Source organism: Numenius arquata, chromosome 9 (assembly GCF_964106895.1).
Source record: "Numenius arquata chromosome 9, bNumArq3.hap1.1, whole genome shotgun sequence".
Classification (NCBI taxonomy): Eukaryota; Metazoa; Chordata; class Aves; order Charadriiformes; family Scolopacidae; genus Numenius; species Numenius arquata.
Genome location: NC_133584.1, coordinates 9,645,223 through 9,666,559, shown reverse-complemented (window position 1 = coordinate 9,666,559; position 21,337 = coordinate 9,645,223). Strand labels below are relative to the sequence as shown.

The window sequence follows — 21,337 nt, the reverse complement described above, 5'->3', positions numbered from 1 at the left end:
AAAAAAATCAAACCCCAAGAAGGGAGAGGGGTGACATTTCCAGGCAAACAAAACGAGACGCAAGAGCTTTGTTCTTCAAGGATAAAGCTAGAAATAACCATATCTATGGCTGCAAAGTAATCCACCAGCAGTTCTCCCTGCCCATCCTCATTCTCAGCTCCATCTCCTGCCCCCAGCAGCGGGGAACAGAGACCAGCCCCAAGTCCAGCCCCCAGGGTTTAAAAGAAACAGCGGTTTGATCAAAACAAGTGTTTTCTCAAACTAGTCACCCGACTCGAAATCCTAAACAGTGTTCTTACACAGCTGGAAGCATTCAAAACATTAAGAAGTGAAAACAGATAAAGTAACATCATAAAGAAAAGACTTTTAATGTAATATTATAACCCATACATGGACTGGTTTTTTTTTAAAAAAAAAAAAAAAGAAAAAATTAGAATGCAATGCAACCTTAAAGTGTATTCCACCATGACTTTTATCTAACCATCTTTCCTGTAATCTGAAATTTTAGTCAGTACTGATGACGGATGGGCACAGAAAGTGAAGAAAGATTAATTGAATGGGGCGAAGGGCGGAAGAAAAGAATATTTCTGAAGATTGTTTCCTCCCACAGTACAAATTTAACAAGTGTTTTCAAGTTTAGTTTAATTAAGCTATAATTACCTTCTGTGGAAGTGTTGGTGAGAAGACTGCTGCACAGCTGGAATAACATAGCAAGTATAATTACTCACCACCCCAATTAAAAAAAAAAGTCTTTTGAGATGTTTTTACCAATAGCAAGAACAGTTTAAGTATTACTAAGCAGTATTTTAGCAGTTTTTTTAATATCTATCTGTTACCTGATAGGTAAAAAGAAAAAAGCTACAGCAGGACAAGAACCATACATCAACTAACATTGCTAGCATTGCATTTCCGTTACTTAAAAAGCTACACTGAACACAGAATACCATGCATATACAGATATTACCAACTATTTTGAAATAACTGCTCTTCAGTATGAGGGAATTACCACCTTGCCCTAAAAAAGTTTTTCTTCAAGCTAAAGAAATGCTATAAAAAAATGAAACAAAAGAGTCAAATATGTTGGCTTTATCGATACAGATGAAAGTGTGTCAACTATAGCGTTCGCTCTGGAATCGTGGAGCATAGTTTCTGGCACTTTCATTCTCCTGCGTTGTGATTAAGTCTATAATAGCTGTCAGTACTGCTGTATCCCTGGATTTAGTATCATTCCAGTTCACGGGATGTGGGTTTTCTATTTTTTCTTGTAGAAGATCATCGAGCTCTTGTCTTAAGTTCTGTAAAGAATTTGTCGGAATGAACAAAAAAAAAAAAAAAAAGAAAGAAGAAGAGAGACAGGCAATTAGAGCTACACACAACGGCATTACTACAGCAAGTTCAAATCCCTTGGGCCCTCTGTTCGCCTAATCTTTACACCTGCTGTCCTCCTATCGATTCATTTCAGCATTGCTATCAAATGCTGCTTCTCAAAAACTAGCAGTTTTTCCTTTTATGACAAATTACTATCTCTGGAAGTGATAGCCTTTAACAGCCTATACATCCATTAGCTGACTATTTCAGGATTAAAAATATTCGGGTTTAAAAAAAAAAGTCAGATATGATTTCTAGGATGTAATATTGAACAAAGGGCTATTCAGCTCCTCCTTCCACTGGAACTTATTACTGGTAACTGAAGAGCCCCATCCTCATATTTCCGTATCCTTGTGGACATTCATGGACTGATCAAGTCATCCTACATCTTTAGCTGTGGAAAACTATAGAGATTAAGCTCTTCAAATCTCTCACTGTAAGACATGTTTATAAACCCTTTAAATCCAGCCTATGACTCTTCTCTGAAGCTTCTATGTTTTTCAATATCCCCATGAATTCTTCAGCAGAGGCTGCACAAGAACATCGCCACCATCTTCCTGATGCCTCAGACACAGCCTCCTTCCCATTAGTCAGGCTATTACAGTGGAAACAGACAAAAAATAAATCTATCTGCTCCTAAGGCCAAACATAAGGGAGTACATTACTGTTTACTGCCCAGTTTACCATGGTATACAGACTGATCAGAATAATAATGTTTTAAATGAATTAACATCTCCCTGTAGTGATGGGGTACATAGGTACCCATAGGTACATAATATATTTCTATATTTTCAAATATAGAAATCTCTAAGAAGAATCAGTGTTACACTAAGCCTTCCATTTGCATTACTATCAAACATAGTCACCTTAACTAAGTGCGCTATTCTTGCCGGAGACTGAAAAACAATCCATTCATCCACAGCGATGGTATCCTGATCTTTATCCTTCTGAATGGATATATCTCCTCCGAAGAACAAGAGACAGTATGGGGAGACCTCTGTACAATCATACAAGTAAATCTGCAAGATGACAAAATTGTCCAATCACCCTTCAAAACATCTGAAGTGGTATCAGTAGCCCTTAATGAAACTCGTAACAGAATTCCCAAAGATCATTATTCAGTCATTCATAAATTTGCAAGACATATTTGAAGCACTGCAGTTGGAAAAGTTACAAGAAATCACGTTAAACAGGAGCAAAAAATGTACCCAAATACAGTCCTTCAAACTAGTGAAATCAAACCGACAGCTCCATCACAATCTGAGGTAACAAAATTTTCAGCATATTCAGAAGTGTTACAGTGGTTTGAAATAAAGGAAAAAAAGAAATTTACACTCGCTATGCCAGAACCTTAAAAAAAAACCCCAAAAACCAATGTACGACACCCCCCCATCCCACCCCCTACCCCCCTCCCAAAAATCCCAACCACAAAGAAGATAGTAGTTATTTGTGGAACAATACCACCAGTATGACAAAGAACATAATCTGACGGCGTGTAAAACGAATGACCCGAGACCGGAAGGCTTCAAACAAAGGCACCGTTCACATCCCCTTTGAAGCCTGATCCAATCTTATTAGAGAGGTACAAAAATAAATTACACAAATATAAACCTTCACATACACTGCTAGTTCTCATCTTCAAATGGTACACAAGCCAGTTATAATGGAACTCTGTTTCTTCCACGTTAACTGATTTAGGATGAATATTAACTGTTCCATCTGTCTTGGTGCAAACTTTCACCCTTAAAAGAAAAAAAAGTTTTTATTTTAGGATTGAAATAAGATCTTCAAAGTTTAGCACAATCACGTCCCAAGTTAAAAAAACGCTCCAATTCTCTGCTAGCATACTAAACTCTGACAGTACAAGGACATCCGAAGAAACTTTAACTCCTTTCCTAAAACGGTAAAACTAAATCTACATTATCAATTTTTAGACACCTTTCTCTCCATTAAAGAAGTTTGAATTCTTTGTGAAGAATTCTGTCATTCTCTCAAGTAGAAAAAACAAGTGGCATTCTTCTTCCAAATGAAGGACTCTGTCAGTTACTGAATTTGGTTACATAAACCAAGTTTCAAGCAACTTCTTGGAAAAACACATAGGGAACTTATATATCTGAATTCATTGCTCAGCGTTAAGCGGTGTCAGTGTGGAACAAGGGACTGTTGACGGTGGTGGACATACCACTGTCAACCGGTCTAGAGCGATGGTGTACCTCGATTTGTACCACATGCCTTTGAACGAATCTGACTCAAGGGATAACCGTCAGCTCCTTTGGTTATACTTAGTACCTGAAATCCCATTTCCTTTCTAACATATTAATGCCAGACAATAAAAGCAGAAACTAAGCACAATATATATGAAGCACAACTCTTCTCCTCCTTCACACATTTCAGAGAGGTAGCTCTTTGGGTGTGGATCACTGAGATCTCCACTCCCCACATGCAGAAGTATTTTGCAAAAGACAGAATTCGGTGTTTGGAAGAGGAACAGCGGGTGGGCAAGCCTCCCTAGACACGTGGTTACTGTAACAAATCTCTTGTTTAGCAGATGATAAAAACTGAGCCTTCCCAGACAGTCGGCTGACACCGAGCTCCACCATGTGGCAAAGATACAGCGACACTGTTAACTTGCACCGGGTTTGATAACTTACTGCATTGGGGTGACTATAGGGGCACAGTGGACTCAGTATAAAAGGGAGCATCAGCTGAGGAGCAGTGTCAGCTATAGACAGGTCTCAATTACACAATACAAGGTAGAATTCTGACTACCTATTCTTACTCCTTTCACAGAAATAATGACTTTGGGTTTTTTTTTTTTGCCTTTTTTTTTTTTTTAATTATAGGCATAATGATTGCTCCTAGCTTGCTGTTTCGACATTACACACCCAGAAAAATCATCCAAATGTTCAACCCTTCGTTCTGCCTTAAATCAGGTCCGTAAAGAAGGATGTCTATATTCTGATGAGTACACTGTTACTGTGAGTAACAGTTAATAAGAATAAACAGTATGATAAGTAGTGATAAATCCACAGTCCCATGCTCTCTCAAACGCCCTTCTCAAATGAAGCAAGCCCTGCCTGTGACTGAGCTACACAGGGATACGTTCATGCACTCAAGCCATTGCTTCATCTTGCTAAACTACCTAATGTAGAGAACACCTCGCATACAAACCAACATTAAACCAAATCCTTACATTTTTCTCTTTTTGCTGAAGCTTGGCCGGATCTTTGCAACTTTTGGATATAAACCAGCACAGATGACTGCTTTGAGCAACTTCTCATTATCTGCAGAAGACAGCAAAGTCAATAGCGTAGTTCTGCAAATCAAGATTTCAGCTATAAGAAATTTTCCATTTTCTTCCACTGTTTACCTGAGTTGGTATTAGATTTGGGATCCTTGGGGTCTCTGCTGTTCACAAATCCAGCTGCAAGGAGATGCTCAGCAAACTGTCCTTTCATGTTATGCAGCATCTAGGAAATAACAAAAATTGTTCCAGAATGATGCTGTGCCAAAAGGCTTCTCCTCTTTTCCCCACAGACATGATTTAAAACTGTCAGGATCTTACCTGCAGTGTATTTGAAGACAGGAAATATTCCCAGCAATAGTCTTTCTCAGTTCTGAAACCACGACGCCGAGTTTCTTCCCAGCCCTAAAAATTAAAATAGTAGTTAAAAGGTGTTTGTAAGTGAACACATACCAAAAATGTTCAAGACAGCAAGAACTAGAGGTCAGCGAACAATATATTTTTCTCTACAATAAAGGAAGTAAATCCTTCCAACTCTTTGTTTATATATATGCAGCACAGAATAGAAAATCACAACCTTATAACATTTTGAATCAAAAACTTCCCTTTTCCATGGTGAGGAGTGAAATCTAGTGAAATTTGCTAGAATTTAACAGTCCTGGGTAGAAACTGCATTCCAGGCCATTTATTTCCTCTCTTCACCCCAATGCTGTACAGCTAAATCTCCCAACACTTTTGAAGTCAGCTTCAGCCTCTTGCAGAGGCTGGAAAGACAAGAATTAATGACTTCGGGAAGGTAACTGCAACATTATATTGTCTCTGTCTCTTTCATAGACTTATTTGCAAGAAATTATGTTGTTGCACCTGAAGACTGATCAACATTAGAAAAACGAAAATTAGTTGCCTACCGTGAAAGCATTCACCACAGTTAGATGATCACTTTTAGTGTTCTTCGACAGTTCCTTTCTTCTTGCATCTGCTACTTTCTCTTTGCCCTAAGAATAATTAGAACCTATAAAATATTCACGACTGACATGCCAGTTTTCCTAATCAAGGTACATATACATAACAATACTTTGTATGCTCCATCCAGCATTCTGTAGGCAAACACAATACTTTATACTATGCGAAGGCAATCTTTTACTAATAAAAATGTAATTAACATGAAAATAGGATTAAAGTGCTTTTAAACTATAACACCTCATTAAGTCCCAATATCCTTCCGAGATTCTTAAAATCTTGTGTGTAATTCTTGTCTTAGAAACTTTACCAGAGGAATGACAAAAGGGTCTTTGAAGCTGAGGCTGGCTGCAATGGTAAGCACTGGATCCAAGCAGCAGAATAAAGCTCCAAAGAGGATCATTTTTCCAATATGCGGTTCAACTGGTAATCGTGCTAAATGGACACCGAGTGGAGTCAGTTCTTCTTGTCTGTCCAAAGCGTTCTGTCAGAAAGAAAAAAAAAAATTAAAAAGGAAAAACGAATAAACACAGTATTTGAAATGGGATTTCCTTGAAATAGCCACTAGTGTACCTAGAGAACAAAGGAAAGCCTAATAGCTGGAGAATGCAGCCAGCTGTAATAAGGTATGGTAGGAAAGCAATACTTTACCAGCTCCATCAGATGATTTATGGCCAACATTACAGCATCACGAGATGGTGGATCCATTAGTTTGCTCAGAAAATAAGCAATTCCACCAAGCTTTAGAATCTGAAAGAAAAAAAAACACAACAAAAAAAGTACAGCAATTGGAAAAAGATGGCCACCTAAAATTAGTAAGCAGTAACCACGCTAATTAAAGTAGTGAGACTAACTCACAGCTTGAGATGGAATTTCACTAATTAAGAATTAAGGACAAAAATAAAGATGTATTAACGATGAAATTTGAAACATACGGATCTATTCTTCATTCAGTGCACATACACATGGTATTCCTTATGCATGCACGACGAATTCAATACAAACTGCCAAAAAGGAAACTCACGTCAGTTCTAAAACTACTTTTTAGTAGAATTCTTTTAAGACATCATATCCCTTGACTCACTGGCATTCTTACTGAAGCTCCTCTGACTGAAGGATATTTGAGGGGAGAGGGGAGGAAGCACAGTCCAAATTTCTGATAATACACTCAGCTTTTATTTATCACAGAGTTGTCAGAGTTGGAAGGGACCTCTAGAGAGCATCTAGTCCAACTCCCCTGCTAAAGCAGGATTTCCTATAGCACATTACTCAGGACTGTGTATACTAGACAATCTTATTTTTCCTGGGTTGGATGCATCTAGATACAAGTACGCATTTTGCAAAAGTTGCTGCAATTATTAGCTAAGTATATAGTACTTCCAGTGTAACAGAATTTTGACTTAAAGAAAACCCTAGGCTCACAGTTGCATTAACTTGATCTCTTAACCTCTTATTACAATGGAACAGTAAATAATAAATATGCTTGAAGATCCATAAGTTTACCTTGATTTGTAAGCAGAGTTCTTCCAAAGGTGTCCTCAAGATCTCTGGTAACTGATAATCATCCAGAAGGCTAGCACGTAGTCCATTGTACAGATGATAACAGTGGCCTGGCTGAACTCTGGAATTATTTAAATGAACAATTTTTTAAAATTTTTTTTGGTATGACACTGTGACATTATGATTGTGTTCATTTATAAACAGCTTTCCAGTCTGACACACGGACCCATCAAAATGAAAAAGGGCATGCAGAACATAGAAACCCCCTATCAACTGCTCAAAAGGAGTAATAAGAGAGTAACCAGAGAGGAGCTGTAATTCTGAACAAGAGAGAACATATTCCACAAGGTATTTTGAGAGGGAGAAAAAAAAATTGGTATATATCTAAGTGATATTAATTTGTAGGTAATTTTCACTTTAATGTATCATAGGCCTCATAAATCAGGTGTGAAAGCCAACACTACCAACAAAAATTTAAAAAATGTGGGACTTATTCTTCTATAAGAAGGGAAACTCATGAGTTAAATGCAGCACAAGTTAAGTCAGCTTCCTAGAAAGACAAAGAAACCGTTCTTCCCATAAGAACAAGAGACAGTTGTGCTAGCATCTGTTTCTGAACATCTGAATAACAAAGTAGTATCCTTCAGTAGCATGTGCTCCAAGACTGATGGAAACCTAACGTCACAAAACTTTTCTATCCCCATTATTCTTACCTTCCTGCTCGACCTTTCCTCTGCTTGGCATTAGCTTTACTAACCCACTCTGCTGCCATTGTGCTAATGTTGTTTTGTGTGTCAAAGTGAGTTTCCTTTATTTTTCCACCATCTATAACAAACACGACGTCATCTATTGTTATGCTGTTTAAAAAAAAAAAAAAAAAGGAGAGAAAAAATGCGATTCTTCATCTTTGCAAGCTTGACCTAGGATTTCAAAGGGTTTAGCATCTACCCTCCCCCAAACTGTGAGCCAACAATAAAAAAAAAAAAAATTGTGTTTGGAATTTCATTAAGAATTACGTTACTAAACTGTTCAAGAAAGAACTTGATTTATTCTCCTAGGTCTGGCAAAAGTCCCCCCATGGGGTTAGGAAGTCTGCAGAAAAGGCAGGCAGCTCAGATTTATCATATACAACAAAGGCAAGTCTTTATAGTAACATCCACGTTTTAATTGTTTAAAACAATTAAAGGAAAACTCTTGCTCAGTCTATAAACATTTCTGAAGATAAATTGTTTTAAGTGAATGGTACAAACACAAACCCATATATTTTGGAAATATTAAACAGGTTTATACTTTAGATTACCACTTTTGTTTATTTTATTAAATGTATAGCTTTTTTCAGTCTGCACAGCTATTTACCTAGTCTCTGCAATGTTGGTAGCAATCACGATTTTCCTTACTCCTGGCGGGGTCTTCTTAAAAACCTGTAATTATCCATGGCCCATTTACATGTTTGCCAAAACCAAACATACTCTTAATTATTTTTTTCTGTAGTTGTGAAATGTTATTTTATTGTATAACATCATAAGAAAAGCATACCTGAGTCTGGTTAACAGTAGGCATCAATGAATGTAAAGGTATGATAATAAACCTATCTGAAAATTAAAAATCAGTAAGAGATACGGTATAAGCACAGAAACTTTAATTTTACAGGAACATCATGTATGCAGAATAGAGAAAATACGCTGTAAGTAAACCTACTGTTTCATATCCTGAACTCACACTTATACATATCATAATGGCAAATTCTCAAGTAAAAAGATATAAAAGAAATTTAAGTTTAAGAAAATATACAATTATGTACAGTATTTTATATTACATTTTAAAATTCTCAAATTATTTAACAATTGCTCAAGTTTAATAAATAAACTGACACTGTCTTTCAATACATTGAAATTCTTTATGGAATGTACACAATGCGAACTGTAAGACGCCTGTGTGAACAGTCAAGAGCATAGTTAGACAAGTTAGATGAAAATATCAGTTTGCAAAAAGGACAAATTAAAGCATAATCGGATAGGCATAGAGTATTTTAGGGTCCTATTAAAAAGCTTCTGGGAATAAACAGCATTTAAAAGAACTATCAGCAAAACAGTAGACAGAAGCTGCTGAGGAATTGAAAGGAAACAAATAGAGAAGGGAGTTTAGTTTTGAATGGAAGTTATCACAGCTACAAGAAAGGTCAAAAGGAAAAAGATGCAGGTCTGAGATTCTTTTTCAGATTGTTCATTCCCACACTGAGGAAAATGAGTTATTATCATTAGTAGATGAAAGATACCGTATGTCCACAGAAATGCAAAAAATGCTGAACACACTGCAATCATTTTGAGATGAGGAAAAAAAAATAAATCCAGTGCAATACCAGCAATCACATGCAAATATTAAGTTTGCCACTAGTGCTACTGCTAGAATTCCTAAGTAAAATTTGGGTTTTACCTGACTTAAACATGACTTGTGACATCAAGAGATCATGCAAAGTGCTAATGTTGTCCCAGCCTGGAAGAAACACTAAAATCGCACCATCCTATATATAAAAGAGGGAGTGAAGGGAATAGAGGTTAGAATAAATTATATGCTATGCAAAGAACCAGCTACTTGCACACTTATACCTATGTGATTAGATAGGTGGTATTTTACATCTCATTAACCCAAATTTGGAACAAAGTTTATGAGCTTGTTTTCTATAAAAGAGTTAGTTACATCTTTGTAGCTGAACATAATAAATAAAAATTTGATTGCAAACACTTTTCCCCTGCAGTCTTTTAAACACCACCATGTCAACACTAGAAGAATCTAAGCTGCAAATAAAACAGAAAAACTAATGTATAATTTTCCACACAGGAAGAACAAAATACAAAATAGCAATTGATCCTCGTTATAAATTAATAACACACAGCTTAAATTATTTATCAACTGAAATATTAAATTATTTAATATTTTTAATAATCACAATTCTCTTTAAGGAATCAGCCAAGGTGTGAGCTCTTCCACAGATGTTTTTGAACACAGAAAAAAATATGTAACTTCAGGTTTTGACAATCTACATAAGTTATACCTATGGTAAAAGAAGTTATTCTTCATTTGTCACTGCTTCAGGCACAGGATCCTTTTAGTATTTAATAGTAACATCATCAGAATATTAATAACAAGGTAAGGCATGTTTGAGGATAACAATGCAGCTGTATTAACTACTGATTTTAATAAGCTGAAAGCTGGAAGTGTCTCCTAGCTGTGTGTTTGGTAAGTGAGACTAGACTTTTGCTAGTCTGTATAAAAATTCAGTCTTCACAGCACCGAAGTCATCTTTAAATTACTCTGGCAGAAAACCATTAAAGCCAACTGCACTGTGTAGATATGAGGCAGTGAACATCAACTCTTAAGAATTGCTCTTGCGTTTTGCCTCCCATTGCTGAGAAATTAAGAACAGAGATACTGTTGTACACTGAAGAGGTTTTCAGTTTTCTACAGCTATTTCACAAAACCTAACTTTTACTACACACTACAAAGAACACTACCTTTGACACCCACACAGAGTCAAAGAAAGAACTAAAAGTTAAAATTTAATTTGTAATTCTATTCAAATAACTAAGGTGTATAATTAATTTGAAGGCTTTTTAAAAGCTTAGCCAGAAGAAAAAAACAAACAAAAAAACAAACCACAGCAATCTGAATCCAAACGGCACCCAAACCTTCAGCTATCTATCCTGCTCTATTTATGGACTGTCAGTGAAAGAATTCATGCTCTGTTTTTCCCCTTGCTCAGAAGGGACCATAAATGAGCATATCAAACATATCTATATGTTTTCCAAGTTTCTTAAATACGTAGCTCTCATTAATACCCCCAACCCCTACTCAAGAAAATGCTTGCTCCCCTTTAAACATGGATTCTATCCCATCATTTCAATAAACACAGTAACTAACCACATTCTAAACTCAGGGCTTAAATAGCAATTAGATATGTAAAGCTGTTGATTACTTCTCAGAATAGCAAAATAAAAAATTATTCTTCTTTATATCTGTATGATAAGCTAAACTATCAGCTCTGACACTCCCAACAGCTACTGAGAACAATTCAGTCACATGATTAAAGTGTGATAATAGAAGACTGAAGTTTACCTCTTCTTCCAAAACTATGTGTCTGATAAGTGCTGCTATAAGGTCAAGGTCAACCTTGTCATCATCCATCATTTCCAAGGCATCTATAGTACTTGCTGAATACCTACAGGCATCGAAAGAATACACATTGGTAACTTTATTAACATACGAAGTCATGCTTCTGCTGTAAGACTCTACAATCCCACATCTAAGTAACCCACTGCTGTTCAATTTCTCTTGAAGATTTGTCTCAGAGAAAAAAATTGAGATTTCTCTCTCAAAAAAAAAAAAGACTGAAGAGGAGGACAATTCATCAGAAGAGAACTAATGACAAAAGCTCAAGAAGCCTAACATGTTGAAGACTGTAATAGGCAATACCAACATCAACAGCAAGCAACTTGACAGCTCTTAAGTTCTCTTAAGTGCGAAGGTAGCCAATTCTCTGTGATAACTCCAAAGCACTTCAACAGTTGCCAGCCAAGTCTTCTGGCAATTCCATCATTATTGTTTTCCATAGCAGCAACTATGGCATCCTTAATAAACGCACAGTAATAGAATACAGCACTAATTTATGTTTCTCAGTTACAAAGTGTCTAAAATTGCGTAACAGTAACTTGAGAACAACCTGCCCCGCAGCTGCCTTAAGTAGTCTGGCCATCGTTCCCTGTAGATTTCCTCTTTTTCTTCTTTTTCTGGTCTGCTTACATGTCCTTGCATGAAACCTTTCTTCCACCGTGGCCGACGGTCTGTGTTTTCTGGAGTATACCTTTAAATGTAAATAACAAACATAATTAAATTTTGAAACTGAAGTCATTTAAAGCCAGCTGCACAGCAGTTTTCCAAACCACAGAAAATATGCAGCACTTTAGCTATACAATGTAAATAAGATTCTTAATTTTCTTTTCTGTAAGAAATCTTAGAAAAACAGATACCATTTCTCGTAAGCATGAGAATGAGTAGGGAAAAAAGTTTGAACAGAGAGAAAGACTAGCTTGATTTAGTAGCCTGAAAATTCACCACTCCAAAAGAAAAAAGAAGAGACAAGTTTTTTTCCTCCTCGAGACAACATTTCCAGGTTGCTACATGTAAAAGCTTCGAAACATCCATTGTTGTGTTTTTCAACAGAAAACCTTTCTAATTTTTCTACAGATTATTTATAGCAAGATAATCTTGAAAAGATATACTACGCAAAAAAAAAAAAAAAAACAAACCACCCTAAAATACTGTCTATAATGGCGTTCAGAAAATACACGTACCTCAACTTCTCAATTACATCCTCGAGAAGATACTCCACTACAGGGAAAGTGAAGCCAGGTATGTGAATCATTGGACAATTATCTGTGGAGGATGGCATAACTCAGTTTTTAAACAGCAAATAAAACACTGTACTAAAATAACAAAGGCAAGAAACATTCTTCACTATTTTTGCAATATGGTTGCTAAGTCTATGAGGGTTTTTTGTTTGTTTATTTTTAAATTCTTGCAGAAGATGCCAAATTCAATTCCAAATAAAGTTGCTGAATAAAAAAAGCAAAGGTAGCAAGCAGTATATTGCTCTCCAGCATGTTCTTCTGGTTCCAGCCACAGGATAAAGCTGGAAGACTGAACAACTAAAGGCTTTGATCTGGTTGCCCACTCACACCACGACTTCTAAAATATGGCAAGTACAAGTCAATACTTAATATGAAAACACTGTGGAGATACTGTTCCCACGATATGTCTGAATAGCAAATACAGAAGCAACATATGCTCATGATGAGCTAAAATTAAGGGAATAAGCATCTCCATTAGCTGGCAACTATTTGTAAAATTGAAGTCATTACCTCTTTTGATAAAAATCAGTCCTAAAATTTGAGAACTACATTACACCGAAGAAGCCTAAATTACTTAAGAGGAACATTCATAGGAAGCATTTCACCTACCAAAATACTCTGAAAACTTCTCTGCATTTAAAGTAGCACTCATGAGTATTACTTTCAGATCCAAACGAATATTCAGAAGATCTTTAATAATGCTCATTAGAACATCTGATTGAAGATTTCTTTCATGAATTTCATCAAGGACTACATGACTAATGCTGGACAAGTGCCTAAAATAGGACAGCAGGAAGTTAAACATTTGTTTTTAGCACAATTTAAAAAAAACAGAGCAGAGATCGTTAGAAACAGCTCAGTAGTCAAGTCATTTCATAATTGTATTCAGTTTTTTTATTAAATAGGAAAAAACTTACTTATCTGACTGGAGCCACTGTAGGACAATTCCTGTGGTACAGTACAAAATTGAACCTTGTTTCCTTGGTAACCGACTGAAAGAGATACATTAAGAATTCCTCAGTTCTCTTCTGTACTTTGCAAAGTACTTTAAAAGCTTAAAATCAAAATGCAGATAGTCATTACAGACATTACGAAATACACCCTCATTCTCTAATTTGCTCACTTAAGGGTTCAATTGGTGGAACAGGGAATTAGGCCACAGTTGCAGCATTTTTGTTGATGGGAAATGAACTACTTGTAATTTGACAGAAGCCCTGACTTCCCAGACATCATTTTTCATCATTTGCACATGGATCCTCTGACTCCAAGTTCTTATAGCTATCTAAGTGCAGCACAGATGACAGGTAAATATATAGCAGTGTAACATTCTTGATTAAATAGTAAATAAAAATATAAATGAGATTCTATAAACTCAAATTAAAATGCTGAAAGGAGTAAGCTGTCATCTCTCACCGGCAGTTTTTCCCACAACAATAACTGAGATTCCATTATTTGCTGGTAACGTTTCAGATTTTTTTTTAAATTACAGATCACTCCAAATGTAATAGCTTTTGCTCTATGGCACTAGGTCTATGAACTCTTATCAACGCACCTAACTTCATTACCTGATCCTAGTGGGATTACTGAATAGATAAGTGTAGCTAATACATAATTTTCCCCAGAAATATGGGCTATAGCATTCTTTCCTTTAGCATTTCCATTTTTTCCTTGAAATTAATGGATTAGGGACATCAGTTTTATCTATAGCAGAACCTTTTAGAAGAGCTGAAAAAAGGACTTACTAGACAAAGTATAACGTGGTGCTGGTCGTTGTTACATGTTGCATAAAATACAATAATCGCACTTAAACTTTTTGCTAAGTTTCAGAAGCCTTATTCCCTACACCAGCTATTCACAGAAACTCATTTTGGAGAAAATATCAGAATGAAAGCAGCCATCTATGTAATGAACTATTTTTCAAATTTTCTTGCTTGAGTAAAAACAGATACCACTGTACACCAATGCACAAAAACTGCCAAGGGAGCCTCTCTCACCTCTGTAGACGAATTTGGTATCCTGTACTCTTGCCGTTACCACACACTTCCGCCCTTTCAGCAGCGACTCTCTCAGCCACCTTAGGAAAATAAATAAAATCAAAATAGCACATTAAAAAAAAAAATCACAAAATTCCACAAGGCTGATCTATGATTTCACTACTCATCAGCTGGAAATACCTAGAACCTAAAAAACAAACATCCTGAAAATCACCTTTTCTCCTCTACTGAGAGCAGTGTTTCCTGCCAGAAACCCAAGACCAGGTTTGTGACCCAGGACATATTTTAAAGACAGACAACCACTGAGGCATTAGCAATACGCTCCCCCTTTCAGCAGGGCAAGCTATTCCTCATGGTAAGTAAGGTTCTATAGTCATTTGGTACTTCACTATCAGGAAGAGTAACTACTGTGCATTTAAAAACCAAACTCTTTCTTGCTCATTAATATACCTCTGACAGGCTGGACACATTTGCACTGCCCAAATCCATTAAAGCCACAGATATAAACCATCAGTAAACTCAGGGAAGAATGAAGCTTGCAGTGCCAGCACTTTATCAATGACCAAAACTTACAAGATGTCAAATTAGTGTGTATTAACACAAGTGTTATTTGCAATAGAATTTAAGATGACTGAAAACAAACACACAGAAAGTCATCTTCACTGTCCACTACAGGCTGAACACTTATCTTGAGCTTTAAATTTAGCATGAGCATACGTGATGGCAGAGCAGTTTCTCTAAGAGATGCACAGTACCTATCAGGTCATTTGGAATTTCTTCAGATCTTAACTTCAAATAATCTAGCAGACTGTACACTCAGTTCATCAACTTGCCCACGGATCCTAGGCCCAGTAAGAATCATATTTTCAGTGATTCTGAGTAAGGTAGTAATTTTTCCTCAAATGTGTTCGAGAGTAAAAAAAAAAAAATTACAAGAAGTTAGTTTGTCAAATAGCACTTACCGAGATAGCACTGATCCTCCTAGGCTGAGTACAAACAATCCTGCATGTAGACCCTTTCCCTCGCTCTATGTAATCATCCAGGATGAACTGTGTAACTTGGGTGGTCTTTCCACAACCAGTTTCACCACTTATCACAGTTACTCGATTATTGTTTATGAGGTTTACAAGTTCCTGTTTCCAAACAAAGAGAAAACATTATTGTTTTGTTATTCAAAACAGATTTTAGAAGGATTTTGACAATACTCTGCTACTGTGTGGTGAACTTAGAAAGCATTGTAGCAACTAAAGAAATAGATACTCATCTGTTCCTCATAATACTAAAAAAAAAAGTTTTAGTTTGAACTACAGAGAAGTAATTTCTGCACATTTGCACTTCACATGCATAAGGTTTAAAGCATATAAAATCTGAATACTAGTTTTAAATATTGAAGATCCTATATGAAAAAAAACCCACAAAATTACTAAAAAAAAGCCTGAAATACATTTTTTAACTTTTCTCCCTCCTTCTTGCCTTCTGTATGTCTTTGGTGACTGAAAAGAAGTGCTTTCTGTTGATTTCAAGACTGCTAACTGAAGATTTTCAGAGTAACATCTTATTGTTTCTTATACTGACAGGACCATATTTCTTACACTCCCGGCCTCTACCTCCCAATCCAAAGGATTGTAAAGAGGAGTATAACTGTTTTAAGAACAAAACATTAATGGGAAGGACCACATTATGACAAATACATTAACTTTAGAAAAGAAGTTCACTAATCATTCATCGAACCTGCAAAAGAAAACGTAACAGAGTACTCATAATACCTATTTCATACAGGTGACATCAAATGAAGAATTAACATCTACTAATAACAACCTATACTGTCACTGATTTTATATTCTTCCTGGGAAATTAATGGCAGTAACAACCAGCAGTACAGCCATAAAGTCTGTGATTAAAAAAGAAAAAGGTTTAACCTGCATTATATTCAATTCTAAATTAGGCAGATGTTCAACAAATGGCCACAATTTTATATATGTAAGAAAACAAATGCATGATAGTTTATGCAGTGGTCATCTACTCTACATAAAATCCAAGTGACTAGGAACATTCTAGAAATTTAACTGGCAGAGAAAGAAGAAAAGACTTGTACTTTAAAAATAAATTAAAAAAAAAAAAAGGAAAAGAAACGTGTACTTCAACGTATCTAGCATCCAATACCATTTCCATGAATAATGCTGCCCCTACTGATAAAACTGTAACTAGCTCCAGAGTAACTGCACACACATTACAAAACAGTGAACCTGAGCTGCTTTCTGGAAAGAGGTCAAATCCAGTGTCAGAACTGGGAGAGCTTCAGCACCTTCATAAACGGCAATAAAGGTTTCCTGTTAGTCCCAGTTACACAACTGCTTCCTCCTATTTTAAAACAGAACAACAGTAACGCATATTCTTTCAAATTAAATACATTTACCTGTCTCATCCCATATGAAGGGAGCTTCTCTCGGAATCTCTGGGGAAAAAGAAAGTAACAGTACCTTTAAACACCTTTTCAGCACTGAAACATTTCATCTACCATCTAAGCTAAACTGAGAAACAACATGACAGACTGTCAGGCTAATACTTATATAAACATGGACCTTCTAGAAATAAGTTTAATTCCATCTGTGTTTTCAGTTTCATTACATTTAGCAAAATTACTTAAAACCAACAGTTTTAAATAATACATGAAGAGGTATGTATGTACTGTTGCAAGATTAGGGCCTTAGATCAAAGGGAGAGCCGCCTATTCACAGTAAGACTTTTATTTGACAACTTTATATATGGCTGTTAGAACAACATAAACTACATTTTTAAGAGGCAATCCCTTCAGAGCCCATTTTTGTGCTTTCAGCTTTAGACATAAATGCAGGGGTACAATCCATTAAAAAAACAGACTGGAAAACCTCACCCAACTAGACAATGTGTAAGATTCAAATTTTAGATTTTATGCTGTCAGCAATTGCCACTGAAAGCCTGTTCATTTTTTTAATAGTTGTCCTATCAATAGGTATGCATTTTGTAAATTCTGAAGATAATTTTTAGCCAAAGTAACATCATGACAACCTCCTAGTAAATATATTACAAGAAGTTATGTTTTCTGATTAGTTTATTTTAAAGAAAACACGGAAAAAAATCCAAAAAGCTTCCTACTTAACACGTGGAAATGTACCTGCATTTCAATGTATCTAGGATCAGATTTCTTCTTTCTTAAGTCTTCTTTAAGTTGCTCATCTAAATCAGTATCTTGCTCATTTTTTTCATAGAGGTATTCCACATCCCGATCAAGAAATGTTTTTTCCAAGACTGGTCTCTGTTTTACAGGAGCTTTTTCAGTATCTGGTTTCACTTTTGCAGGCTGTTCTGGAGTAGGTCTGAAACAAGTACAGAGAACAGAAACGTCAAAGGTTATCCAAAGCTGTGCCTGGGCCCCATGAAGAGCAGACTCAAATTTTCAAGGCAAACCTGAAATCTGTTTCGAGGCATTACAGCTGCAGGTTACTTGGCCATCAGCTGATGAGAATACGGCATATGACGTTAAAACAACTAAAGTCTGAAAATTATCCGCCATCAAAAATTTTACATCGGTATCTAGAAGTGTAAGATGGTCTTTTGTATCATATTAAGCTAACAGAGCAACAAAACATCTCCAGAGACTCGCTACCTAACCCACTGTCAGAACCACTGCCCTGGAACTGGATCACTCAGAAGGGAGACCCAAACACCTCCTGTCAGCAGACTCGGGGTAACACACCCGGCTGCCCATTTTACTGCCATCATTTAAAATCCTTTAAGTGTTAAGAATGGACCCTATGTCACTGAGACTGAGAAAACATTCCAAGATTGTACAATAACTGAAAAATGAAGTCAAATGCCACCTCTGGAGGAGTAATTCCAGAGGACAGGGGATCTGAAAAATTCCATGTATCTACTCAAGTCGGCCTGCAGAGCAGTTATGGGATTTTATGAATTTAAGTAAAAGTTTAACATCCTAAACTCAACAACAATCTGGAACAGAGCTTCAGAACAACAGTTACAACCAACTGTTTCAGTATGACAATACACGTAGAGAAAACTGAGTATATTTGTTAACCTAATTCACTCACTAAATATAAACACCTTCTGATATATCTTCCTACCAGTTTGTGGGAAGTTTGTTCAATTCAAAGTAATAAAAGCATTAGTAGTTGTTTCTCCTTACCCTTCTTCATCCCCAGACCACCAGGACATGGCTTCTTGCTCCTTTTCATTTTTAGTTTGGACAGTATTCAACAGTTGCACAATTTGCTCTTCCCTGCGTTCATCCATACGCACAACAGCTCTCTAGTAAAAAAAAAAAAAAAAGTACAATTTTCATCAACACATACTCAGCATATCATAGAATCACAGAATGGTTTGGGTTGGAAAGCATCTTAAAGACCATCCAGTTCCAACCTCCCTGCCATGGGCAGGGACACCATGGGCAGGTTCCCCAAAGCCCCATCCAGCCTGGCCTTGAACACCTCCAGGGATGGGGCAGCCACAGCTTCTCTGGGCAACCTGGGCCAGTGTCTCACCGCCCTCACAGTCAAGAATTTCTTCCTAATATCTAATCTAAATCTCCCCTCTTTCAGCTTAAAACCATAGCCTCTTGGCCTATTTCTCCACTCCCTGATAAATAGTCCCTCCCCACCTCTCCTGTAGCCCCTTTAGGGACTGGAAGGGGCTCTAAGGTCTCTCCGGAGCCTTCTCTTCTCCAGGCTGCACAACCCCAACTCTCTCAACCAAATAAGAGGAATAATAAAATGTAATATCGACAGATATTACATTATTAACACTTCAATGTCATTCTCAACCTAGCGAGACTCTTCGCCACGATGGGAAGCTTCTCACAGGGACGGATGAGGCCGAGCTCTCCCGCCGGCCCCCGCTCCCCGCTGCCCCTCCTCCCCTTCTGCCTCAGGGAGCGGGACGAAACGCCCCCGGACCGCGGCGGCCTGAGGGGGGCACCGATGCTGCTGCTGCTGCTGCTGCTGCTGCCGCCGCCCCGGCAGAGGGGCCTCGCCCGCCGCCGCCCCTCACCTGCTGCCGGTCCGTCTCCTTGCTCTTCTGGCCCTGCTTCCGCGCGTACCACAGCCCGATCTCGCGGCCCTTGAGGTGGCTGGGATGGCGCCCCCGGCCGCCGCCGCCGCGGCCCCCGTGACCCCCCGCCGAGGAGGAGGAGGAGGCGGCGGCCCCGCCATCGCCGCCGCGGCCCCGGCCCCAATCCCGGCGGTGCTCGTAGCTCATGGCCGCCCGGCAGCCGGCTCGCAGCGCCGCCACCGCCCGCCTCATCCGCCGCCTCACTTCCGCCCGCCGTCCCGCCCCGCCCTGCGCCACTGCGCCCCGCCCCTTGGGCTGCGGGTTCGAGTCCCGCGCCCACCTCAAACCACAGCTGGGAGCAAAGCATAATAGCGATTAAATAAGGTAATACAGTCACTGCAGGATGTCACTGAAGTTCATCCTGCATTAATACCTCATCTTGCTTCAATTTACAGACCCAATATTTGATTTCCCTTCCCGAGGCTGCCAATAAGATTTTAAGGAAACATTAAATGTTGGCCTCCATCGTTACACAGGGGGTTATTACCCTTCCGGTGTTACCAGATGGGTATTCCTAGTGGTTCTTTTTTTAAACAGAATATACAAATGTAAACAGCTACCAGTTCTGGGTCTGCTGGCTGATCACTGCTGTATGTGGTATACTTTGTCAATGTTCTCTGGAGTGTTAAATGAAGCCTATGAAATTATTCACCAAATTATTACTCTTTCAACAGTTAATTAATGTTCTTTTTGTTTCCTTGAACACCGTTGTGCAGCTGTAAGTGCTTCTTCAATCTCATTTCTTTACATATTATTTTGCCTTTTCTTCTTTACTGGTGTGATTTACGTTTAAAAATTACTAGCATTCAGATCTCTGAAATACGATGTTATGCACTGATCTTCAAACTTCTTTTGGGTAAAGGACTGCTTCTTTCAAAGGAAACTGTTCTCTCTTTTTTTCTCTGCCTACCTTTTACCTATAGTTAGCCCAACACCTCCCAGCAGTTGGCTACGTAATGAAATAAGAACTAGGTGCTCGATTTAAAGATCTATATTTTCCTTTTTCCTTTCCCCTCACAAAATGCTTTATGCACCCAAGTAGCCACTTATCTTGCTGCTAGGCTTATCCTGTTCCATGCTTAAGGAAATGCATGGAATTTGTGGCCACAGGAATCTGTGGCCTTAAGACACGCAAACCAAAACCACATCACCTTGTCACAGCATACCTCTGTAGCCTTGTACTCAGACACCTCAGGTGATGGACCTGAATGACAAGGAGCTCCTATTAGTGACCAAGGCAGTAGGTGGCAGATGGCTGACCTGGCCTGCTCCTCCAAGGATGAAACTCCACTGCGCTGGAGACCGCAGAGCACCGCAGTGTCCTGTACGGATCTACCCACTCACCCAGAGCTGATCTGTACGTCTGCAGAACGGCACCGCGTCACATCATGGTCTTGCACAGGAGGGTTTGTGAAAGAAACATCATGGGGTCTTTTTCTAGCTATACCCACTTGCAGGTACAAGGAAATCTCAAGAGAAGCTCGGGTTTTAATTTCAATAAAAAGACAAGTAAGGAATAGAGAGCAAGGTCTCTGAGTCATCAGCACAGTGAGTAGCTGAACTTTGGGTGAGGTTACCCGGAGAAAAGAGGGAAAAGGAGGGGACCAAGAACGGAGCGTACAAGGACTGCAGGATCCTGAGGAAGATCATCTGAAAGGCAAATTACCGGAAGGAGCGTGGGAGAGAAATGAGAGAGCTCGGAGGAAATATACTTCTTCTTTACTTCCCCATTTCTCACCCTGCATCTGCAGCTTAATGCAGTC

General features: G+C 38.1%; 1 protein-coding gene across 1 annotated transcript; it reads right to left on the bottom strand.

The window, feature by feature from the left end:
- Positions 1–345: 345 nt before the first annotated feature.
- On the bottom strand, positions 346–19,766 carry DHX36 (DEAH-box helicase 36). Its single transcript, XM_074152988.1, has 25 exons — positions 19,515–19,766; positions 18,655–18,776; positions 17,626–17,827; positions 16,888–16,926; positions 15,434–15,604; positions 14,472–14,551; positions 13,395–13,469; positions 13,087–13,253; positions 12,421–12,502; positions 11,790–11,930; positions 11,186–11,288; positions 9,506–9,593; positions 8,609–8,664; positions 8,429–8,493; positions 7,786–7,929; positions 7,076–7,193; positions 6,224–6,322; positions 5,883–6,056; positions 5,521–5,607; positions 4,934–5,017; positions 4,739–4,838; positions 4,562–4,652; positions 2,990–3,110; positions 2,235–2,387; positions 346–1,295 (listed from the first exon to the last, which is right to left on the bottom strand). Exons 1-25 carry the CDS (start codon positions 19,764–19,766, stop codon positions 1,110–1,112), a joined length of 3,000 nt encoding a protein of 999 aa, XP_074009089.1. The 3' UTR covers positions 346–1,109.
- Between the last annotated feature and the right edge of the window lie 1,571 nt (positions 19,767–21,337).